The 26,049-nt window shown below is 47.6% G+C and overlaps 1 protein-coding gene across 1 annotated transcript in view; it reads left to right on the forward strand.

Moving 5' to 3' along the window:
* Positions 1-2,269: 2,269 nt before the first annotated feature.
* The window catches only part of POM121 (POM121 transmembrane nucleoporin), a 42,393-nt gene continuing 18,613 nt past the window's right edge, over positions 2,270-26,049 (forward strand). The window contains exons 1-9 of the mRNA XM_088455117.1: positions 2,270-2,779; positions 7,637-7,849; positions 18,522-18,683; positions 22,727-22,804; positions 23,559-23,730; positions 23,892-23,983; positions 24,287-24,354; positions 25,444-25,565; positions 25,659-25,761. Coding sequence (XP_088311243.1) covers positions 2,322-2,779; positions 7,637-7,849; positions 18,522-18,683; positions 22,727-22,804; positions 23,559-23,730; positions 23,892-23,983; positions 24,287-24,354; positions 25,444-25,565; positions 25,659-25,761 — 1,468 coding nt within the window. The 5' untranslated portion in view covers positions 2,270-2,321. The remainder of the gene's footprint in view (positions 2,780-7,636; positions 7,850-18,521; positions 18,684-22,726; positions 22,805-23,558; positions 23,731-23,891; positions 23,984-24,286; positions 24,355-25,443; positions 25,566-25,658; positions 25,762-26,049) is intronic.

Below are 26,049 nucleotides of genomic sequence, written 5' to 3' on the forward strand. Positions count from 1 at the left end.
TAAAGATTATCTGTCCAACCCGCCAACTATTTGATTGGTTGGAATGAAAATCTGGTAACATATGGGAGTAAATGATCAGCAATTTTCTCCTAAATGCCAGAAAACAGATGAAAATGGTCATTCAGACAAGTTTGTTAAATGTTTGAGCTAAACCAGTGGTTCTCAAACTCTGCCCTCAGGACCCCACACAGTTCACATTTGCAGGTCACCGAGCAGGTGCACAGGTATAGTCATTACTCACTGACACATTGCAAAAGATCCTCAGGTGGAGCCAATTATTTAACTTGTGATTCTGTGTGGAAACAAGGAAAACTTTCACTGTTTGGGGTCCTGAGGACAGAGGGCCCGATTCAGAGTTGGGAATAGAAAGAGATATCTCTCTCAACTGATCATCTTGGTGACACCATGCTGCACTGCAGGGGGGGACAGATGTAAAATGTGCAGAGAGATTTAGATTTGGGAGGGAGGTGTCCAAACTGACATCTAAATTATGCAAAAAAATGTATATTTACACCCCTTGCATTGCAACATGGTTTGTTCAGGTACACAATTAAGTGATATCTCTCTCTCTATTCCCTACTCTGAATCAGGCCCAGAGTTTGAGAACCTGTGATCTAAACAATTTGTTCACACAACAGTTTTTGTCCATTTGCTGGCGCTTGGGAGCAAATTGCTGATTGTCATTTGCTTTTATACCTTACCAGATTTTCATTCCAACGAATCAACTAGTTGGCTGGTTGGACAGCTAATCTTTAGATGTGTGGCCAGCTTAACAGTCCTGGTTTTAGTGATCTCCATGCTTATGCACAGATGGTTAAATCAAAACCACTGAGGTACTAATTAAAGCTGGCCACACACTAGACCAACGTGGTTGGGAAACCCTGATCTAATAATTGTATTTCCCTGTCAAAAGTCGACAACCTACAGAAGCTGATGCATGTGTTACAGATGTGTCCACACACCCCTACCCTCCAACATGACCCGCTCCATTAGGTACAAAACACTCTGCTCCTGGACTTCATACCTCATGTATGATTGCAGTCACCTGAGCTGGACTAGTTAACTGATGACATGTGTCTGCAATCATACATTAAGAAGGAAGTCCAGGAGCAGAGCATTTTGTACCTAATGGAACGGGTCATGTTGGAGGGTCTGCACACCTATCCTCAAATTGTGCTAAATAACAGTTTGGCGCACCACGTTCTTTGCAACTAAGCTACCCTGTGCGTCTTGCCACGTTGCACCCTAGTCAGTTAATATGACTCAATTACAATGCACGAATACCCTGGACACTAAGGCTGGCATTTACGTGCACCTGCTGTGCGCAATTCAGCTGCAAATCTGTGTAAGAAGGCAGTATACCAGCGAGCCACACCATGCTTCACACTACCTATCGTGCTTAATCTGCGACTTTGTACCGACTCCTTTGCAATAAAAACACAAATTATACCACTTTTACACCGGAGCTAAAACCCGGGTTTTTGAAGGGTTAACCCAGGCAGCTCCCTGGTGTAAAAGGGCAGAGGGTTGGATCGCCGGGTCGAGTGACCTGGCAATCCAACCCAGGTAACTAGCAGAGTTTAACACGGGCATAGCCCGTGAAACCCTGCTATGGGAACAGCGCACTCCGGGTCACGAAGACCTGGAGTGCGCTGCTAGCCGGCCGATTGGTCCGGCTTCAGTGGCGCTTGGAGATGACGTCATCTCCAAGCGTCCACTTTCACTCTGCAAAAGCCGGGTCTATGCAGACTCGACTGCGGTGTGAGCGGCGCTGACTCGGGAATATCCAGAGTCAGCGCCGGCAAAATACCGGGTCTGATCCGGATAGGAACTTTGTTCCAACTCCGGGTCAGACCCGGAATTTAGGTGGAAAAGCGGTATAATTGTTCTTAGTACACTACAAGCAACTTTGTATGCAGCTACAGGGTAGATAAGATGCGATCGATAGTGCAGAGGCTCCCAAACGTGGTCCTCAAGGCACCCAAATACTTCAGGATCAAATTGACTGAGACACTAATGAAGTCACCTGTGGTCAAGCATGGCTATCCTTAAAACCTGGACTGTTGAGGATGAGGACCGAGTTTGGAAACCCCTGAGTTAGTAGCAGAATGGTCACGTGACGCTGGTGCAGTTGGGAGACGACGTCATATAACTCCTCCCATTTAAAAAAAAAAAAAAGAAAAGCTAGCCAGCCCGGAAGAGCCGTTTTGAAATGACCATGTGGGCGGGGCGTTGCCAGGTTACACGGGATGTGACGGACGGAGCGCTGCACGCGAGTTGCACGCTGGTTATTTAAGGCCTGGCTGGGCGCGCAGCCGATCATGTGTCCGTCGGGCGGGCAGGCAGGAGGCGGCTGCTGGTATCGGCTCCGGCGGTCGCTGCGAGAGACTCTGGGTCGGGAGTTCCCGCCGGGCGTCCTGCTCCTGCCTTTGCTCGCAGCTGCCGCCTACCTATACCCGCTATTCAGCGTCCTCACTCTGTGTGCTGCTGCCGGCTGCTGGGCTTACTACAGCTCGGGGAGAGCGGCCTGGCGGCTTCCTGAGTGGAGACATCTCGTTGGCGGGGCAGCGGGGAGGCGACCGAGGCTTGTACCGCTGAAAAGGCACCGGGAGCCGGTGCAGAAGTGGAGTCAGGCTTCTCTACTGTTACTCATGGGCAGCTACCTGGGGAAACAGGAGCCACCGGCCAGGGGAGTGGGACGCGGGGCTCGGGATCTCAAGGAGAGATTAAGTCGCCCTAACCCGACCGTGCACACACCGGCCAGGCGTCTCTCCTTCAGGTGAGTGTGTGGTGCCTCCTTACCTACTCCACATCCAACTCTATCACTGCCCTGTCCTGGTGCGCTGGTTGCCGTGGGTGTCTTGTCTTGGTGCCCTAGTGTCTGCTGTCATGTCTTCGCACCCTGGTGCGCTGGCTGCCATGGGTACCCTCTCCTGGTGCGCTGGTTGCCGTGGGTGTCTTGTCTTGGTACCCTGGTGCGCTGGTTGCCATCGGATGTCTTGGTGCCCTAGTGTCTGGTGCCATCATGCCTTGGTACCCTTGTGTGCTGGCTGCCGTGGGTACACTGCCTGGTATGCTGTCTTCTATTTACATACTAGTTTGACAGTCTGTACCCTTGATTGCGTTTGCTTTGCACATCTAGATTAGTCGCTTGCATAGTCTAGTGTTACATTCTGTGCTTGCCCTTAACCACTCTGGATTTTTCTGACTACCCAGTCTCTTGCTGCCAATGGGTGAAATGAGACCCTTGCACATGCATGTTTTAAATGATGGTTTTGTTGTCAGTGACCCAGCTGGGTATGTAGTAATGTCTCAGTTTCTGATTTAGCAAGGAACGCAAGTGTGCGCACCCGGCGGCTGCGTGTATGCGCTAATCCAGAGGTTCTCAAACTCTGTCCCCAGGACCCCACACAAGTCACGTTTTGCAGGTCTGGCAGGTGCACAGGTGTAATCATTACTCACTGACACATTTTAAAAGATCCACAGATGAAGCTAAATTTCTCCTGTAATTCTGTGAGACCTGGAAAACATGCACTGTGTGGGGTCCTGAGGACTGAGTTTGAGAATCTGTGCGCTAATCAATACATACGCACGGCAACCGCAACATAAGATGCAGACGCCCAGCACTATACCATGCCGCCCACTTCGCTTTATTCAAAGCCTGAGTAGTCCGCAGGATAGCAGAAACATCTTTAACATTGAGAAAAGAGAAAAAATGGTGCGCTAACTTATTCAAATGCTGTCGGTATAGCCTTGCCGCTGACACCTGAGGAATTCTTACAAGAGACTCTCTTAAAAAAACACATGAATACAAAAAGGTGGCTGCGCAAGTACCTATACAAAATTCCCAAGACTGTAAATGGTGGTATAAAATTTGTTCAATCTTTAAAACATCTACAGTCTGTAAATATGCCTCCAAACATTTACCTTCTGTGGCAAATACTGACACAATGTAACTAATATCCTAGTCAAATGTTAGAAATCAAACACAATGTATCTCAAATATATCTATTTGAATGTTTGAGATGGGTATAGATTATTAATCCTCTGTGCTTTGTGCAGTATTAATCACATAAATGTATGATCAGACCTTGGGTGCAAAAACAGTATTTTGATAGTCACCATATGAGGACCCAATAAGAAATTAGCAGCTTCCCCGATGTTGAAGTTGTGCACCCACAAAGCTTTTTCACTGTAACATATAAAAAGTCGGGGGCTCCTGACTTAATCCACACTCCTGCGTCTCCCTTGAAATAACAGACGCAGCTCCTGGTAATTCTACGCTCTAGAGTCTCCTTATGGTCGCACGGCTCCCGATCAGGTCAGTGTATGTAACAATGTCCTTATGGTCATGCAGCTCCTGACCAGACCAGGGTAGTGTATGTAACAATGTCCTTATGGTCATGCAGCTCCTGACCAGATCAGGGGAGTGTATGTAACAATGTCCTTATGGTCATGCAGCTCCTGACCAGACCAGGGGAGTGTATGTAACAATGTCCTTATGGTCATGCAGCTCCTGACCAGACCAGGGGAGTGTATGTAACAATGTCCTTATGGTCACGTTGCTCCAGCAGCTCCCGACCAGACCACGGGAATGGATATAACAATGTCCAGTCTGCCGTTTGCAGTAACTGCAGCAGTGTAAATGATCGCGGGTGGGGGAAATGAATACCTGTTTACTGCGGCTCTATAAACTCTGCCGCTATCTGCTCTGGTTAAATAGCCTCTGCCACTGTTGGTGGTAGGCAGTTCTAGAAAGTAGGGGATGCCGCTGACAGCCACAACAGTTGGATTCCAATGGTAGGGAGCATACATAAAAGTGAAGTCAGTCCACTGTGTACCCTTGACGTTTCTCCCCTAGTATAGGTAAAAGTGCAGACACCTTTTTGTATTTGAGGTAACATTGAGAACCATATTCACAATAGAGGTTGACCTGATGCTGTGCAGGATTTTGACCACTTCCTGGGTGTATTGAGTAGTCTGGCTGAGTATACCGCTGCACTGCCTTAATTATGCACGCTGCTATAATGGCTTCCCAATAACCAGGTACGCCTGCGTTCACAAGATCACCACCCACAAACGGCACTTCCTGTCAATCCGTATCAGAAGGGTCTGCGAAAACACACTGCGTGTAGTCTGCGTACGCTTACCCGATTGCACTGGCTAGTTCATGCAGTGCGATGCATGTGGAGTGCAAAGGCATCGGCCTCGTGCGTTCTCACTTGCGTTCCTTGCTAAATCGGACCCCTAGTCACTTCACTCCTTTTGTTGAACTCCTTCAGCACTTATCAAATGTTTAAAAGTGTCATGAGTTTTTAAATGGAAAGCACTATTATTGGTTTTCATGTTACTAGAGAATCCCTTGTCTCTTAGTAGATGGATTTTCTGTGTGTACAGTGGATGTTTTTTGTGCGCAGCGCCTTACAAAGTACATAAACAAATAATTTGACAAGTGACTAAAGGGGGGTATCCACTTAGCGCTTTAACCAAGCGATTGCACGATAACGTAGTTATCATGCAATTGCTTGTAAATCGTGCATGCATTGGGCATGTTAGGTCGGAAGCGACCAGCGATGCGTGTGGTCGCTTCCGACATCGCCCGTACATGCTGGTCAACCTGACGATCTCGTCAGGTTCAGCATGTGTGGGGATGAGGGATGTGCCTGGACTGAACAAGTGAACGTTCAGTCTAGGCACATCACTAGATATACAAACGAGAGCAAGACTGGAATGTCTTAATCGTGCTCTCGTTTGTATATCTATAAGTGAATACCTGCCTTTACAGTACAATATAGGACATGGATAATATACATTGCTACATTAGTGACCATAACACCTAGATATGAAACAGAGCGTAAGCAACAAAGTGTAAGGTGCCCTGGTGGGGGCTAAGTAGATGATTAAAGTAAGGAGAATCACAAGAGGGTAGAGGCCCTGCTCGTAAGAGCTTACATTCTAAAGGGCAGGGGCAGACAGGTGTGACACAGATGGGGTAAACCCGGGAGGAAGGAGCATGTTGATATATTGGTCATCTGGTGTGTACGGGCGACCTGCCAATCGCCCGTACACATGCCGTGGGGACTCTGCAATGATTGACAGTTCAAGTGGTTGGGCAGTTTGATCTGTCAAGCCCAGCATGTTGGGCAAACAAATTAAGTGTGTAAACACTTACCAATCAGATGGCTGACTGGTTGGCCTTAAATGTACCCAGCTTAAGTGAATTCGTCCCTGGCTTGATGCATTATCAGTTGGCATACCTGCAATGTCTTTAGTTAAAAAAAAAAACAAAAAAAAAACAAAACAGAAAAGCCATTACTGATGTTGGTGCTTCGCTCCCTACTGTCAGTGCTTGGGATAAGCTTAATGTGGTTACTCACTGAGTATGGTAAAGGCTACAGCATATTGATGGCCTTGAACTGGAGCAGATCTTTTTCATGTTGACCTCTGATTCACTGGATTCCATCACAACCTGTAACATCTCGATCCGCAATGTTGCATGTTTGTCTTTTCCTTACTGGTGGGTAGATGTGCTAAGCCTTTATGGTGCATACACACGGTCAGATTTTTCTTCAGATCTGAACGATAACTTTTTTCAAAAATCATTCAATTGTTCATATCTGAAGGAAAAACTGACATATCTGAACGATGCGCGTTCCCGATGATCAGATAACTATATCTGACATCTGATGTGTTTGCAATCAGACTTGGACGATTCCATTCATTTTAATGCAGTCAAAAATCGTTCAATTATTTGGTAAAATCGTTCATTTGACAAATCTGACCGTGTACGCACCATTAGAGAAAGTAACAACCAATCAGCTCCTGTAATTTTTTTTTTTCAAAAACAGCCTGTAACATGATAGAGTACCAACCAATCGGCTGCTATCTCTCTCCACTTTTTCTCTCCCAAGGCTTAGTACATCTACCCCTATGTGATTGTGCGTAAATTCGATATTAGAAAAACGTTACTACTATAGTTACATGGCTGGGAATTGGTGATAACTGCTCATGGATTTCTTCAACTTGTATGAATTGCTGGCTTTTACAGTATTTAAGTAGCTTATCTTAAGCGAAACTCTAGTTTTCAAAGGTAATTGTAGTATTTACTACTTTCTAATAAGACCTATTGTGCAGCCATAATTTAACCTGTTCTGGAAGAGTTTTACATCCTAATTTGGTGCATTACAGCAAAATACTGTTGCTTGGAATTGAAACATGGGCGGAATTCAACTGTTTTCACGGCCCGCAACTCCCGTCTAAAGTGACAGGAGATCGCAGACAGCTATGCAATTGTCCCAGATTTTCGTGCTGATCGCGCCCAAAGTGGTCGGGTTTAGCCGCGTAAAGCAGCTAAACCCGACCAAAGTGCTGTGCGCGATCGAGAAAAGTGATGTTTGGGCGCCCAAACATGCCACTTTTCACACATTTCAGCTCTCATCCCCCAGGGGCTGTAAGCTGAAATGTAGCGCTGCCAGCTGATCGTGCCCAACAGGCGCAAGAATTGAATAGCTCCGTCGGGCGCGATGGGGGCAGAAATCAATTGAATTCCGCCCAATGACAGATGCTGTAACAAATGTAGGTCTATATGCAAGCACTTCTGAAAATATTTTTTCTTAATATGCTGATCTTTCTTCAGGGAGACGCCTGGGGTATCTAACCGAACATTCATGAGTCCCCGCAGACGTTACCCAACCCACCAGCCCCAATATAGTATGCCAGGGTCTCTTCCTATGGTGTACTTAGATGGGTACCAGAGAAAACCTTTGCTGCTGCCTAAAAATTCAGTGGTTCGCAGTCCTGTTACGGTGAAAATTGCTCGTCCAGACCAGAATATCACTCGATCACCCATGTAAGTAACTGACTTTTTTTTTTTTTTCTCAATTTGCTCAAATGAGCCAGTAGTTAAGTGCTCAGTAGTATGAATATTTTCCAAATCAATAGCGTAGATTCTATTCACTGGGAATTGAATAGCGCCGGGAGGGTGCTTCTGGAGCTGTTCAATTAACCGCGCTGTTAGGGAGGCTAAATGATTACTTCTTGCACCCCCACTTAATGGTGCTTGGAGAAATCAGACTAAAGTGCCGACTGTGAGGCTGTATTCTAGCTTAGCGCGGTGCTAACAGCCTCATAGCCGGCACTTTAGTTGTAGAATGTTGTTTTTCACGACTAAACACCCTGCTTTAGTTGCAAAAACTGGCATTCTCCAACTTAAGTTAGACTAGTCGGATTTAACAGCGTGCTGTATTGAATAGCCCCTTTTGAGTGGTGAGAGGTTATGTTGTGGTGCACTCATGAACCTATTTGCTCTAAGGCCAGGTACACATCAGAATGACTTGTATCCCAGCTGACCCGACAGAAGGATGTATTGTGTGGCTGTACACACTGCATGGCCCGGTGTTTGATCGAGCGATATACCCTTCAATCGCAAATTCCACTTCATGCAATCTATGGTGACGTGGTCCCATCTGACGTGCAGCACATCAGATGGGATGAAGCGTGCAATTGAGGGTACACACTGAATGATATGGATGCTTTATCATTGCAATCCGCGTCAGAACGATATATCGTCCAATATAACCTGATGTGTACCCGGCCGTAAGGCCTGATTCTGAGTTGGGAGCAAAGAAAAAAAATGTAAGTAATTTTGCACTTACACTAACTATACTACAATATAAGGAGTGAAAATAAATAATTTGCATGCAGGGAATACTGGCTGCTTTTGAATGTAACCCACTAATACCCCTTTTCCACCTAAATTCCGGGTCTGACCCGGAGTTGGAACAAAGTTCCTATCCGGATCAGACCCGGAATTTTGCCGGCGCTGACTCGGGATATTCCCGAGTCAGCGCCGCTCACGCCGCAGTCGAGTCTGCGTAGACCCGGCTTTTGCGGAGTGAAAGTGGACGCTTGGAGATGACGTCATCTCCAAGCGCCACTGAAGCCGGACCAATCGGCCGGCTAGCAGCGCACTCCAGGTCATCGTGACCCGGAGTGCGCTGTTCCCATAGCAGGGTTTCACAGGCTATGCCCGTGTTAAACCCTGCTAGTTACCTGGGTTGGATTGCCGGGTCACTCGACCCGGCGATCCAACCCTCTGCCCTTTTACACCAGGGAGCTGCCCGGGTTAACCCTTCAAAAACCCAGGTTTTAGCTCCGGTGTAAAAGGGGTATAATGCTGAACAGTTTTACTTTACACTGCAATTGAGATTTGAGTTTGGACACCACTCTCAAATCTAAATCTGCACATTTCACAACTTCCCCACCTGCAGTGCAACATGGTTTTACCAAGGAGCAGTTTTTGTTTTTTTTGCTCCCAAATGTGAATTGAACCCATAGGTGGCTATCAATTATTTGGGGCTAAAGTTCCTGGGCACTTGGTCAATTCCCATGATGGACTTTTTTCTTTTTTTGACAAGAATGTGTAGTATTAGCTGCTTTAAACAGCTTCTCTATTGCTAAGTGCCAGGCATACTGCTGTTATGGTGTGCCTGGCACACACTATCAACTTGAAGTCCTACTTTATGCAGATTTTTGCTCGTACCTTAACAGTAATCCGCAATAAGCGCAGACTCTGACTGGTAACTCCAATTGAATAACTCCCGGGCACGCTAATTAATGGGTGCCCAATGTTGCATTTCAATTGTTTTGGTGCCCATTTTCTCACTTGTCTAGTGTTCCTGCTAGGCTGTTTTAGCGGGGCACTGCACCCTGCCTGCTCTTAAAAGGGCAAAATGCACTCTGCACATTTAGTGGTACATTGCTAAAACCTCTTGCCCTTGTGCCTTCCCCACCTGCGGGCCACAGTGTCCCATGAGTGGGATGTTGCGGTGACCGATCACTGCAGGGTGAGTAGACGCCATGCACACTGCATCTATTCACCATGACAGGAGAGCTTGATGGGAGCCCAGTAACTCCGTAAGTATTAGGGACGCCGCCAAGTGTGACTACTTTTGCTCTCAAGAGCAAGCCGGAAGCTGTACACTTTCAACAGAGCAACAATTGAAGTGCTCAGTCGGGCACCCAGCACTGGCAGCTGCCAGCGCTAACAATTTAATTGACCCTATTTGTTAAATCTAATAACGCTAGATCAAAATCCTAATATTCTGTATTCAGCACCAATACTCACTTAGCTGTGCAGGTTACTCAAGGTTTTGCCTGGAAAGACCTGCATAGGAAAACATGTATGGCAGGCAGAATTTCGAGATGGAAAATTAGTGTGTAAGGGCTGTATTCAATTAGTGGCGAAAACGACAAAAGGCAATATTTTTGCCAGAAAACAGGCGAAAATGCAATTGGCGGAAAAAACTCGAAGTTTTCTCCAGACCAGGCAAAAATAATGCAAAATCCCTATTTTTGGCTAAAAATGTGGGGATGTCTTTCGGAACCCTTTGGACACCCCTATTGGGTCTGATTTTTCGTGGTGCGGTATGGATGTGTGAAGTGTTAAACCTTGCACGTGGTCACAGCAGTCTGTTTTTACGGTTTTTAAAATTGCCTTTTTACGACACGAAAATATACTTGCACCCATTTTAACTTACTCCCAAATGATATATGTGGAGCAGTAATATCCTGGAAAAAAATGGTATTTTCAATATTTTATTTTTTTCACCCAAAATTGTGCAGTCATGTTTTGCCAAAGTGTACAACTTACACATTTTTTGGGGGGGTACTTTATCATAGGGTTCTGAAAGAAATCCCCACATTTTTAGACCAAAATAGGGATTTTGCATTTTTTTCCCCCACCTGGTCTGGTATGGAGAACTTTTCTCCAGTGTTTTTTTTTTTTTTTTTTTTTTTGCGTTTTCGACTTTTTTTTTTTTTTGCGAAAATATTGCTTTTTTTGCAAAAGTCAGTTTTCGCTTATGGTGAAAAAACACTCGTGTTCGCTGCCAATTGAATACGGTCCTAAGTTTGTTAATGTGTGAAGCTATTTGGGGTATCGCATCCCCTTGACCCATTGGGTCAAATCTTAATTTGTTTTTATTCTTGGATACAGGGAGTGAACATTGACAGTTATTTTGATATGTAGAAATGTTTGCAGATGGAATGCCTTACACAAGTAAACAATCTACTCTGCAAATTAAAGATGGCTTTGTTGTAATGTATTGCATAGGCACTTGAATGAAGTAATTGAATCTTACAATGCCTATTACAGATCGTTGAATAAATTTTAAGACCGATGTACATTACCATATAACAGATCTTTGTTTATCCCGTCTGAGAAGTGGTTCTCAATTTACTCAGCCAAAGGGCTCGATTCTATTCTGCTCGAAGTGAATAGCGCCGGGAATCTGCTCCCGGAGCTATCAATTCAGCGTGCTGCTAAGCCCGACTAAGGATTTCTTCTCGCACCCCTCTGGGGATGCGAGCAGAAATCCAACAAAAGTCCAGGCATGTGGCTGTTTTCTGCTCTTTCCGCCTGGAAAACAGCGTCACGCGGGAAGTTAGGTCGGGAAATGGCCATTCTTGCGCCTTAAACAGGATGTTTAGTCGCGAGAACGGGCATTCTCCGACTAAACACTGCGCACAATTGAATAGCTCCGGGAGCTATCTCCCGGCGCTATTTACATCGTGGGCAATTGAATCGTGCCCAAAGAGTTGACACTTGAAATGCATTCCTCTAATCCAGGGGTAGCCAACCCTGGTCCTCGAACACTACCAACTGTACATGTTTTTCCAGGTCTCCTCACAGAATCACAAATGAAACAATTAGCTCCACCTGTGCATCTTTTTCAAATGTTAGTGAGTAATGAATATTTCTACTTCAGGGTCCATAGCGGTCCACAGGATGACCTTGGGGGTATAGCTGGATCCTCTGGCACCACGGAGTTAAAGCTTTTAGCTGCTCCCAGGATGCACTTGGGTCCAACCTCCCCTATACCCCGCCCCCAGGCCACCTCAGTTTAAGATGGAGTCGGAGTCGGGTCACCCTGCGGGGGGGGGGGGGGGGGGGGGGCTATAAGTTTTTTTTTTTTTCTCTAGAGCAGCAGCGATGGGCTGTCTGTACAGACGCCCACGCTGCCGCTCCTTCTCCCTGCTGGCGCCGCGACGCCAGCAGTGAACTGGGGATCGCGGCGGGGGAAGCCAGGGTCTGTACTAGCCGGACTCTGGTTTCCCCCGGGACTGCTGCCGGAAGACGCCGAGGAGATCAAGGTAAGCCGCGCACCGCTGATTCCTTTTAAATGCAGTACCATGCCCCCGGTCTAGGGGACAGACCGGGGGCGCTTGCGGTGGCGGCTGGCCCCCCTCCAGCGGAGGCATACCCCGCCAGACCACTAGACCACCAGGGTAAATTAAGCGGCAAGCGGGATGCTGGCAACCCGGGGGTTAAATATGCTAGCCAGGGGAGGAAGCCTTCCCTGTCTGGCGGCTCCTCCCCTCAGCTCAGCGCGCCTTTCAGCTAGTAGTCTGGCGTCACTGAGCTGCAGATACTCGGGCCACTCCTCCTCTGAGGTCTCCAGCGGCCATTTTCTTCAAGTGGCAGCGCAGATCTTCAGGGAGCACGCGGACCGGTCCCCCTGTGTACCTCTCCCCCGACAAGGACAGTGTACACAGCACTATAGCCCTCCCAGACACTGAATCTGGGCAGGTTGATTGTAGTGGAAAGGTGCAGTGAGTATATCTTCCTGCATGGTATGTGACTTTACTGCTGCCTGTCTGTGTCTTTTTTCTACTTACTGTCAGCCTATACCTATCCCTTTCCTTCTCTTACAAGCCCTACAGGTGTGCGGGGGAAGGGTGTTTCTAAAGACCACCTATATAAATCACGTATTTGTGAGGTCCGTCACATACAGTTGTGTGCTACACAGTACCATATTGTGGGCTGTTGTTCAGCACACTGGTGAGTGCGCACGTTTTCTTCCTAAGTCATGTCTGAGGAGGAGATTGAGCACTCCGGGGCTCCGGCATTGTTCTCCTGCAGGCGCTGTTCTGCAGGAGTGGATAGGGAGGATTTGTCACAGGACGGCCTGTGCGGACGGTGCCAGGCGCTCCCTGGTATGTCTAAATCTCCCATGTCGCAGGAGCCACCATGGGCGATGTTTTCCCAGGTGCTGGTGTCCATCGCGGACCGTCTGTCGGTCCCGACTGCCGCCCCTACTAGGCCGTTGCCCCAGCCTGCCATTCCCCGGGTGTCCCACAATTATTGCAGACTCCCCCGGGGTCTCAGCCTGTTGGTCCCTATGCGTGGTTGCCAATGTATATTCAGTCCACCCCTGTGGCACAGCAGGCTGTAGTGCAGTTTCAGGCTCCTGTGGCAGCTCCTCCACCCTGGGTGGATGCGCTTTCCCACACTGTCCAAGATTTGGCGGCAGCATCTTCGGCTTTTCAGTTGATGTTGCGCAGTGACGTGCCCTCCAGGGCGTCTAAACGCACAGTCATGGCGCAGGCTGCGCATCTTTCGGATTCTGAGGGGTCCTCGGATGATGGTGAGGTGCAGGATGACTCAGTGTCTACCTCCTGGACTGAGGCATCTGAAGCTAAGTCTTCCATCAATGTGCGGGCTCTGGTTAAGGCGGTGCGGGCCATTCTTCTGATTGAGGATGAGGCACCCGCTCCCAAGTCGAGGTATCCTAGTTTTAAAAAAGCTAAGGTTACTTCTGCAGCGTTCCCCTTGTCTGATCAGTTGACTGATCAAATGGCGGTGGCCTGGCAGACACCCAGTAAGCATTTCTTGCCACAAACGCTTGGCGTCCAATTATCCATTCCCGGAAGCACATTGTAAGAAATGGGAAACTCCGCCTGCAGTCGATTCCCATGTAACACGCCTCATCAGGAGTGCTACTTTGCCATTGCCGTCTATATCCTCGCTGAAGGATCCTACGGACAGGAAGGTGGAGACTTGTCTAAAGTCTATTTATTCTCTCTCAGGGGCTGTAGCCCGGCCGTCCATGGCCAGCTCCTGGTGGCCAAGGCCATTGAGGGGTGGGCCAACGCCTTGGAGGACACGTTTACGGATGAAGCTTTGGATGTCCAGAGGGCGTTGTTAGGACAGATGAGAGATGCCGCCTCCTACATTGGAGAAGCATCATTGGATGCTAGCCTGTTGACCTCTAGGGTTTCGGCGGCAGCAGTGTCTGCTCGTAGATCCTTGTGGTTGCGGTCTTGGAGAGCAGACGCAGATTCAAAGAAAGGCTTGGAGGCCTTACCTTTTAATGGAGAATTACGATTTGGTCCGGACCTGGACAAAATAGTAGATACCCTGGCAAAATCCAAGTCAGCCTTCCTCCCTTCAGCTACTACACCTGCTAAGGTCCGGAGCTCTGCCTTTCGTTCCTTTCGGGTTCAGGGCATGGCAAAGGGTCAGTCCTTCCTGAGGCAATCCGCACCCAAGACCGCCTCAAAGCCAAAGCAGCAAGCCTGGAGTGCTAGGCGCCCTTCTTCCAAGCAAGAAGATAAGCCTTCTGCGTGATGGGATGGGCCTCCCTCTGGGGGACCTCAGAGTGGGAGGCAGACTTCTTCAATTCGCCCAGTGCTGGCACAATACCACCACGGATGCCTGGGTGCGAGAAGTGGTCTCCCAGGGGTACGCCCTGTCTTTTCGGCACAGGCCGCCTTGCCAGTTTTTTTGCAGTAGTCCTTCTCAGGACAAAACCAAGGCCTTGCAGGTTCAGGAAGCCATAGAGGCCTTGCTGACGGCGGGGGTCATTATACCCGTACCACAGTCTCAACGTGGGATGGGGTATTACTCTACGCTGTTTCTGGTGCAGAAACCCAATGGCTCTCATCGCCCCATCCTCAATTTGAAGTCCCTGAACAGGTTTCTCAGGGTTCCCAAATTCAGGATGGAAACTTTGCGTTCCATCATTCTGGCGATGGAATCGGGGGACTATATGGTCTCCCTGGATATCCAGGACGCCTACCTCCATGTGCCTATAGCAACATTGCACCAACTGTTTCTGTGGTTTGCTATTCTCCACTACCAATTCAGGGCTCTACCCTTTGGTCTCTCCACGGCACCAAGGGTATTTACCAAGGTGATGGCGGTCATGGCGGCTCACCTTCGGAGCCAGGGAATACGGTTGCTACCGTATCTAGACGACCTCCTCTTGCTGGCAAGCTCCCCGGAGGTTCTGATCCAGCATCTGACGGTCGCTTGTCTACAGGTGCACGGCTGGTTGATCAACTGGAAGAAGTCCTCCCTCATCCCATCACAGCGGATGGTTCATTTGGGGGCCCTACTGGACTCTCGTCAGCAACGGATTTTTCTGACTCCAGAGAAGGTCTCCTTACAGCTGCGGATTCCCAGTTGTCTGAGCAGTGGCAGAGTGTCGGTGCACTCAGCGATGAGAGTTTTGGGGTCCATGGTGTCGGCATTCGACGTGGTGGAGTTTGCCCAGTTCCATTCCAGGCCCCTGCAGGGGCTGATTCTTTCGGAATGGAACGGATTGCTACACAGGATCCGCTCTCAGATGCTGGTGTTGTCCTCAGAGGTGCGTCTGTCCCTAGCCTGGTGGCTACAGACGGCTCATCTAGAGGGGCACCCCTTTTGGATCCCGGAATGGGTTCTGCTCACGACAGATGCCAGTCTCCGGGGTTGGGGGGCGGTGACAGGCTCCTTGTCACTTCAGGGTCGTTGGTCGGCGGAGGAATCGGTTCTTCCCATCAACATCCTGGAACTGCGGGCAGTATACAGAGCCCTGCAGTCGTCCGGCACCGCTCTTCACGGAAAGGCCGTTCAGGTGCTGTCAGACAACGCCACCACGGTGGAGTACATCAATCACCAGGGAGGGACTCGCAGTCGAGCTGCGATGTCGGAGGTGTCCCGCGTCCTGGCTTGGGTGGAGCGCTATCTTCCAGCTCTCTCGGCAGTCTTCATCCCGGGAGTCCTCAATTGGGAGGCAGACTTCCTCAGCCGTTACGACGTGCATCCCGGGGAATGGTCTCTTCATCCAGAGGTATTCCAACTACTCGTGGACAAGTGGGTGCTGCCAGAGCTGGACCTGATGGCGTCCCGTCACAATCACAAGCTGCCTGTGTACGGGTCAAGGACAAGGGACGCAGGCGCAAGTCTGATAGACGCGCTGTCGGTGAAATGGCTGTTTCAACTGGCTTACTTGTTCCCTCCGATATCTCTGCTGCCTCGGGTCCTGCGCAAGTTCAAACAGGACGGAGGCACACTGATCCTGGTGGCCCAGAAGGCCGTGGTACTCCGATCTGCGGAGCCTGTCCATCGACGCTCCGTACCTCCTACCTCAACGGCGGGACCTGTTGTCTCAGGGGCCCTGTCTTCACCCAGATCTGGGTCGACTATCTTTGACGGCGTGGCTCTTGAGACAGCCATCCTGAGGTCTAGGGCCTTTTCTAGCTCCGTTATTACCACCATGCTGAGGGCGCGCAAGCCTGCTTCCGCGAGGATCTATCAGTGTGGCACACTTACTTTCAGTGGTGTGAGGCCAGAAACTATGATCCCCAGGTGTTCCGAGTTTCGCGTATTCTGGCTTTCCTTCAGTCGGGTTTGGACTTAGGATTGCGTCTTTCCTCACTGAAGGTGCACGTGTCTGCTCTGTCGGTGTGGTTCCAGCGCAGGATCGCTGCTATGCCGGACGTACACACCTTTTTCCAGGGAGTTTTGAGAATCCAGCCTCCCTTTGTGCCACCTGAGGCCCTGTGGGATTTGGCGGTGGTTCTTTGGGCCTTACAGGGTCCGCCTTTTGAGCCCTTGGAGTCAGTGGAGCTCAAGTGGCTAACTTTTAAAACTGTTTTTTCCTCTTGGCAATTGCTTCTGCCAGGAGGGTTTCAGATCTGGGGGCGCTTTCTTGTCGTCCCCCTTTTCTGATTTTTCATCAGGACAGAGCGGTGCTTCGCACTCGTCCTGATTTCCTGCCTAAGGTGGTTTCCAGGTTCCACATTAATCAGGAAATTGTTGTACCAGCCTTTCAGTCGCCTGATCTTTCGGCTGGGGAGACTTCATTAGACGTTGTCCGTGCACTCCAGGTTTATGTGGACCGGACTAGTTCTGTGAGGAAGTCGGATTCTTTGTTTATCCTCTTTGGTTTTCACAAGAGGGGTTGGCCTGCCAACAAACAGACTCTAGCCCGTTGGCTTCGTTCTGTTATTATTGAGGCTTATATGCAGGAGGGTTTACCTGTTCCAGCCTCTGTTAAGGCTCATTCCACTCGGTCTGTGGGCCCTTCTTGGGCTACTAGCCGTGGCGCCTCTGCTGTTCAGCTCTGTAAGGCGGCCACCTGGTCTTCCATTCAGACCTTTTTGAGGTTCTATGCGTTTGACACCTTTGCCTCTCAGGATGCATCCTTTGGGCGCCGGGTTCTCCTATCAGCACAGGAGCGTCCCCGCCCTTAGTTGGACTGCTTTGGGACATCCCCAAGGTCACCCTGTGGACCCCTATGGACCCTGAAGTAGAAAACAAGAGATATGGTAAGAACTTACCTTTATCTCTGTTTCTACGAAGTCCATAGGGTCCACAGGGCACCCGCCCTGATGCACCTGGCTTCATATGGGCTCTGTGACTGGTCACCGGTTTTCCGTCTCCCATTTCTGTGAGTATGGTTCTTGTGTGTTCCAGTCTTCCTTCTCTCTGTTTCGTCTCCTCCTCCGGCCTGGGCTGCTTACCAACTGAGGTGCCTGTGGCTCGGGGCGGGGTATAGGGGAGGTTGTACCCAAGTGCTTCCTGGGAGCAGCTAAAAGCTTTAACTCCGTGGTGCCCGAGGATCCAGCTATACCCCCAAGGTCACCCTGTGGACCCTATGGACTTCGTAGAAACAGAGATAACAAAGGTAAGTTCTTACCATATCTCGTGTTGTTGTTGGTAGCTCTTGAGGACTGAGGTTGGCTACCCCTGCTTTAATCTGATGCAAATTGCTGCTAGAAACAGTCCACCTATTGATTCAGTGCTTTGGGCTGTATGATGGGCTTACAGAAATGTGGTTATTGGTACTACATCTTGTTTCTGGAGTATACAAACTTCCATTAGAGAAGAAGCTGGAAGAATACCTTGCGCTAAAAATCAGTGTTCCATGTGCGCAGTCTATAGTACCATTGCTTGTCATACGTTTGTGAGGTGACCTGTATAGCACCATGCTTGTTGTAGGTCAGAGTTGTGATCTGACCTAGCACCATAAACTGTTTTCTGTGCAACAGGCAGCTTGTGGTGGTTTTCTGGTAATGTAGCATTGTTTTTTGAATATGCCAGCAACACTAGCCTACCACGTAAAGAGCACCCATCTCAAATACCTATTTTTTTTTTCCTTCAGTGGGCCGTTGAACACTTTCACTTCAGTAAAATTACGGAGTAAACTAGTTGTAAAAGATGCTAAAGGCACTTTGCTTGCTAATGTTAAATACATGTACACCAGCTGTGTTGCCCATTTAGGGAATTTTCATACTGCTAAATGTCTTGTGAGCATTTGAGATGGTTTCCCTTGTTCAGAATATAGACAAAGCAATGTGTCAAAGAAAAGCTGTTCAGCTTTAATGGCAAATGTAACCTGCCTTGTTTGGCAATTAACCCATAAACCATTTATAAAAGGGACTATTAACGGACTGTTTTTTTTTTCCCTAAGTTTGGATAATCTGCTACCAGCAGGCCCAGCATTCCCTCCGGTTTCGTGTGCCCCGGATCCTTGTGCGAAGGAGACTGTTCTGAATGCTATCCGAGAGAGCAGGAAGAGGATGAACAAGGATGATGAATATAATTCTAGTGGAGAATTGGAGAACAAGAGAAGGTTAGCTTTCAGAATGTTTTACTTCTAAACTTACCAGGGTACGGTAGTGTTCTTTATTCAGTACATCAGAGAATTAGTCCCTTTTTAATTTCCTTTAAGTGCTCCATGTTCTAACAAATCTTTTCTCCTAGTCAGTTGAGTAGAGACCTAAAAATACACCTGCTGAAGGTATATAATAACTCCTTCCCCTGGTGTCTATATTTTCCAGGAACATCTTGGGAAGTTCAAACAGCCAACATGGTTGCTACCAAAAGGAAGCATGGTCCAATAATTCTTAATAATGGCTGTAGCCAGAGGTCTCTCCTGGTGACCATCGCTTAAGCAATGGTTCTGGACGAAAAGGGAATTGTCCCTAGTGATTTTGCAGAGGTAGTCCATCCTTTCTTCAGGGTCCATAGGCTCCACAGGGAGACCTTGGGGTGTAGGTTGGATCTAGATCCTGGCTACCATGCAGTTAAAGCTTTGCTCCCAGGATGCACTGGTCCATCCTCCCTATACACCGCCCCTGAGCCAGAGGCACCTCAGTTTGAGTTGGTGCCCGGCCGGAGTCAGGTCACTGTTGACGCAGAGGAGCTACATAGCAGCCCCTAAAGCTATTTTATGATTAGATAGTTTCTGAATTATCTTCAGAGCGTGCAGCAACACTGTCCAGTACCGATCTGGGGATCTCAGCGGGACCCCGGGGTCTGTGCTAGCCGTGGACTTCCCAGACTGTGACCGAACGTACGTCGCCAGACTGTGACCCGCATATTAGCAGTCATTGCCTCCTTTCTCAGGATAGACTGGAGGTGCTGAGGTGGACACAGGCCCCCATGCCCTGCGCTTCCACTAGACCACCAGGGACAGTATTGGCGCGGGAAGCCAGTGTCCCAGGGGTTAATATTCAGCCAGGGGAGTCAGCCTTCCCTGTTGTAGCGGCTCCTCAGCTCAGCACGCCTTTCCACTGCAGTCTGGCTTAGCTTCTCCCTCCTATGGCCACACCCCTTCTGAGGTCATCGGCCGCCTTTTTCTTGTATGGTGCATCGCAGGGCTCCTGGGAATGTTTGGTCCAGTTCCCCTGCGTACCTCTCCTTTGGGTCAGTGTACACAGTGCTATAGCCTTCCCAGACACTGAATCTGGGCAGTTGCATGTAGTGCCAACTAGTATCAACATGTTAAACACACATGTCGACGTTTCAAGGCCCTTGAGCCTTTTCATCAGGACACGAAAAAAGACCGGAAGACCACGGAAAACAACTGTGGTGGATGAAAGAAGAATTATTTCCCTGGTGAAGAAAAACCCCTTCACAACAGTTGGCCAAATCAAGAACATTCTCCAGGAGGTAGGTGTAGATGTGTCAGTCAACAATCAAGAGAAGACTTCACAAGAGTGAATATAGAGGCTTTCACCACAAGATGTAAACCATTGGTGAGCCTCAAAAACAGGAAGACCAGATTAGAGTTTGCCAAACAAAATCTAGATCAACTTGTACCAGAGTGATGGGAAGAGTATGGAGAAGGAAAGGAACTGCTCATGATCCAAAACATACCATCTAATCAGTGAAGCCTGTTGGTGGTAGTGTCATGGCGTGGGCATGTATGGCTGCCAATGGAACTGGTTCCCTTGTATTTATTATGTGACTGACAAAAGCAGCAGAATGAATTCTGAAGTTTCGGGCAATAGTATATGCTCCTATTCAGTCAAATGCTTCAGAAATCATTGGACAGTGACCCGAAGCATACTGCAAAAGCAACCAAAGAGTTTTTTAAGGCTAAAAAGTGGAATGTTATGCAATGGCCAAGTCAATCCCCTGACCTGAATCTGATTGAGCATGCATTTCACTTGATGAAGACAAAACTGAAGGGAAAATGCCCCAAGAACAAGCAGGAACTGAAGACATTTGCAGTAGAGGCCTGGCAGAGCATCACCAGGGATGAAACCCAGCGTCTGGTGATGTCTATGCGTTCCAGACTTCAGGCTGTAATTGCCTGCAAAGGATTTGCAACAAAATATTAAAGTGAGTTAGATTTAGGATTGTTTAGTTTTTCCCATTACTTTTTTCCCCTTAAAACGTCGGAGGCACATATAGAAACTGTTGTAATTCCTACACTGTTCACCTGATTTGGATGTAATTGCCCTCAAATTAAATCTGAAAGTCTACAGTTAAAAGCACACCTTGTTTCATTTCAAAGCCATTGTGATGGTGAATAGAGGCCAAAATATGAAAATTCTGTCAATGTCCCAATATTAATGCACCTGACTGTATTTCCAGTGGTGTCACTCAAGGGAGTATGACTCTCAGGTGTTTAGTATTCCCAGAAAACTCATTCCTTCAATCTGGGTTGGACCTCTGCCTACGACTGGCCTCGTTGGAAGTACATGTCTGCTGTCAGTGTGGTTCCAACGAAGGATAGCTCCGCTTCTGGATGTCCACACCTTTCTACAAGGTGTTCTCCGGATTCTACCACTTTGTTCCCCCAGTGCTCCTTGGGATTTGACGGTTCTTCGGGTCCTCCATTTGAGCCACTAGATTTGGTGGATCTCAAGTGGTTAACAGCTAAGACTTTTCTCCTGGCTATTGCTTCTGCCAGGAGGGTGTCAAAATTGGGGGTGCTCTCCTGTCGTTCTCCTTTTCTGATATTTCACCTGGACAGGGCTGAGCTTTGCACTCTTCCTGAGTTTCTTCCTAAAGTGGTTTCTAATTTCTGTATTAACCAGGAAATTATTGTACCGGCCTTTGTCACCTGACCTCTCGGCAGGTGAGGCCTCATTGGATGTGGTCCGTGCTCTCAGGAGTTATGTGGACCGGACCAGTTCCCTTCGGAAACCACTCCTTATTTGTGCTCTATGGATTTCGCAAGAAAGGATGGCCGGCCAATAAACATTGGCAAGGTGGGTTTGTATGGCTATCTCAGAGGCCTACACACAGAGGCTTGCCTGTTACGGCTTCTGTTACTGCTCATTCTACTCTCTTGGGGGCAGCTCGCTGTGGCGCCTCGGCTGTTCAGCTTTGTAAGGCGACCACGTGGTCTGCCATTCAGACCTTTCTAAGGTTCTCTGCATTTGATCCCTTTGCCTCTGTGGATGCTTCCTTTGGGCGCTGGATTCTCCTCTCTGTGCAAGAGTGTCCCCACCCTTAAAAAACTGCTTTGGGACATCCCCAAGGTCTCCCTGTGGAGCCTATGGACCCTGAAGAAGAAAATTAAGTTATGTAAGAACTTGCCTTTTAACTTCAAAGTCCACAGGGCACCCGCCCTGACACCTGGCTTCATATGGGCTATGTTGCTGGTCACTAGTTTCCAGTCTCCTGAGTGTGAAGCTCGAGTGTTTCAGTCTTTAATTTCTTTCCTCCGTCCTTTTGGCTACTTACCAACTGAGGTGGCTCAGGGGTGGGGTATAGGGAGGATGGACCAGTGCATCCTGGGAGCAAAGCTTTAACTGTGTGGTGCTCAGGATCCAGATCCAACCTACACCCCAAGGTCTCCCTATGGACTTCGAAGAAAGTTAAAGGTAAGGTCTTACCATAACTCATTTCTCTCATGACATCAATGCTTTTGACAGGAGTGATTTTTATCTCTACCTCCCAGAAATTCTGCAAACTTGATTGATCATGGCTCTTTTGGTTGTGAAGAATTCAGTTTGCACAAATTCGTAATTCTCAGACGCTTTCTGCATGCTCCTCAGTGATGTGACGTGTTATTCTTCCCTACTGCAGTGTCTGAATAAGTCGGGTCAGGGAAGTATAACATGACTTGGCAAACGTTCATATGGTGGGTGGTTTTCAGCTTCTTAGAGAAGCACTCATGATCTGTAACTGGTGAATATTCTAGTCTGTGCTCCTGGCAGGAAACAAAGTTTTGGGGATTACTATACTGCTGTTAGTCCTCAAGCCGGCCTATTACATTTACCAGAGTGACTCATTGCCTGTGGCACTAGGCGCTTACCTGAGAATGTTGAATGTCTGCACAACTTTAAAAATTTAATGTTGTAACTGTTGGGCACCCACTATCATTTCCTCTCAATGAACCTGGTTTGATCAATGAATGTTTTTTTTGTTTTCCAGGAGACAGGCTAGCAGTGGAAGTGGGGAGTCCTCATTTGAGTCTCCTGTAGCAAATGGTGCTGTGTCTTATGTCATAAAGTAAGTAGCAACCTTTGTCTTTTGCAGGAAATCTTCCATGGAGAAACTTTCAAATCCCATTATGTGTTGGTTGTACTTTGGGATCGATTCAATTCAGTGGGAGTTGAATAGCGTCAGGAGGGAGCTCCCGGAGCTACTCAATTCACCGAAGTTTACTTAGACGCAAAGCAGTTAAGCCTGAGAATGACTGTTATCGTGTCTAGCCCTGAGTGTTCAGTCATGAGAACTGGCATTCTCCGACAAGTGCTGGCCGTGAGGCTGTTAGTGTCGCGCTAAGTCGGAACACAGCATTGCAACTGGCCCTTTAGTCTGACTAATTTCTTCACGCACCCTCCCAAGAGTGCGATGAGTAATCTGACTAAACAGTGTGCTGAATTGAATAGCCACCATTGAGTGCATAGCCTCCTTCCTGCTATTGTCTAAGGGAAGTGTCTACAGAAGTAGCTTTTTATTTTAAAGCAAATGTGTTGCTTGTCAAATGACTTAAAACATGTAAAGTCCTGTTATCAGCTGTGCTTTGTCATACTAATTTAGAATACTGCATAAATATAGAACAGTAAGCTTGTGCATTGTGTAACGAAGCCTTAGTTTATCAATGTATTAACTTGTTTATGAAACTTTCCAGCTGTTTAGGATAGTGTCTTGGCACCTGCTTCTAGTTAGAATTGTAGTTGTCTTGCTTGAATTGTCATTTTTATTGACTGACTCTGCCTAGTGTGAAGTCATTGACATATCTTGGTAATTTTACTATTAGGCCAGACTTGAAGAGAGGTTTGAATACCCAACTACCTGATGACAATGTGATGAAACGCTCCAGGACCTCCTCCAACAGCTCATTCAATAGCTCTGCAATGAATGGAATTGCCACCATGTCTGCCCATAATGCAATCACAAGCTCCTATAGTTCCACCCGAGACCTCTTGCAGGTATTGATTTGTCGGCTTTTTGGGAGACTAATAAAAGCTGTTCTCAGCACCTATTTCTCTAGGTAGTTCACGCGGTAGTTCACGCCAATGCAACAGCCTTTTTTTGTTTTTTGTCATGAAGTCTGCAGTTTATCACATGCTAACGGAAATTCTTTTTGTAGAAAAGGAAAAGAAATAGTCGGAACACCTCGGCTGTTTCAAGTTCTCCCTCATCTCGAAGCCAAACACCAGATGTGTCAGCCAAAAAATCCAGGTAATGCCTACAAATTACTGCTTACTATTGCCTTAAAGGGATCAATCTTTTTTTAGACTTTACATTTTAATGTGAGTATATGAGATAAATTTTCATAAAGTGCAATCTGCTGTATTACTTTGTTGGATAAGCTCATAGCTTCATACATTGAGATTTAGAATGTAGGAAATTGCTGGTCTAAACTTGTGGATTAAGATATGTATTAAAGCAGTTTCCCAAGCTCCAGTCTGATAAATATACATTGCTAAATGCATTAGTATAGCATTTAGCCAAATACTTACAGATATTGCACTTTTATCTTAGAGATGAATCCCATGACATAAGTCCGTCAGCTCCAGTGGAATTGGGCAACAGAGAACAGTCTGGACAATGTAAGTGAGCGTTCAAATACTGTCTATGGGGCAGTCTTTAATGACTGGGTTGGGTATGGAATACTGACAGTCAGAATCCTGATCTGGTTGGGATTGTGGCCCTGGGCTTCCGGCGCTGGGATTAAGACTACATCCCTTAATGACTACAGTATAAAGATTTCTGTAGACTAGGGTTGGGCACCCATGCTGTGAAAAGTTAAAGGGTCAGGTTGATAGGACTTCTTCATTATTCCCCTCAGACAAAATTGTGGCATAGACTCCTGCCATTGCTTCAGTGTTGCATCACTATGCACATGTACAAATACAAGTCGTACTGTCAAGCATGATCCCAAAGTTCCTCCTAAATCAACCAAATGTTCACATTATGCTCCCAGTCACAGAGCTTCATTATGAGCTTTGCATGATTCTGTGGCCTCCTACCTAAATCTGAGAGCCTAATGCTGATTGTCATTTCCTTTCAGAATCAGATCTGCAATGCCCTAGAGCCCAGCTCCTCCCTGCTGCTGCACCAAAGCTGTGACCTCATGGCAAGGAGTGATCCTGCTGTGGCATTAAATTCCCTGCACCTTGCTATCCCCACTCTTCCCTTTAGCGTTCACACCAGACCGGTGGCTGAGCACTGAGGTATGTGCAACGGAGGTGCTGGGCTTCCCCAAGCTCTCCCCTCACTAAATAGATGCCATGCACATGCGCACAGCATCTATTCACCCGGCAGCAATTGGAAACCGCAACTTTTCCCACCTGTGAGACACTGCCCGCGGGTGGAGATGGCACAGGGCAGGCTGCCGTTATACGGACAGGATGCTTTTTGCCTCTTTACAATCTGTCAGGGTGCCCCGTTAAAATAACCTCGCGGGAACACTACACCTCTACTCTGGTATTGAGCATCCAGTGTGTCCCAATAGGTGAATGTGGCCCTTAAAGACTTATTTCGCATCACTGTAGATAAATCAGAAGGTTTGAAATACTCAATGACACTATCAATCTTCCTGGCCTGAATACAGTTAAGAGTCTGCATGTAATTGTATGAAAAGGGACACAATTTGGCATGATACAGGTTCTCATGTAGCGATCTCTTGGTTTTCTTAGTTAATGAAACTCATTCGTCAAAGTCCCCAGCTGCAAACTCATCATTTGAAAATGGGAGTAGTGGAAATCGTAGGAGAAAAGTATTATTGGTTTGCTCAGGACGTGTAGATCACTACCCACTGGTAAGTATACTAAATTGTTTGTTTTTTGGTTTGTTTTTAGTATGGATATCTGTAAAGGTGTGTGTGTTTTGTTTTTTAATTCTATATATATAGCCCCCACCACCACTAGTTGGATACAGCATTACCTCAAAGGATTATGATGCTGAGAAAAAAGCATCCTTAGAGAGGCTGAATAAGGCACTGGAAGATAAAACTGGTAAGTGCTGCTTGTACACGTTTGCATGTTACAGATATTAAGATCTTGCTCATGGCGTTAAATGTGTCAAAGGTGTAAAACATTACCACACCATCTGCACCACACTCTCTTACACACACACTCTCTCTTACACACACACTCTCTCTTACACACACACTCTCTCTCTTACACACACACACTCTCTCTTACACACACACACTCTCTCTTACACACACACACTCTCTCTTACACACACACACTCTCTCTTACACACACACACTCTCTCTTACACACACACACTCTCTCTTA

Source organism: Taudactylus pleione, unplaced genomic scaffold (assembly GCF_031769625.1).
Source record: "Taudactylus pleione unplaced genomic scaffold, aTauple2 ptg000040l, whole genome shotgun sequence".
Taxonomy (NCBI): Eukaryota; Metazoa; Chordata; class Amphibia; order Anura; family Myobatrachidae; genus Taudactylus; species Taudactylus pleione.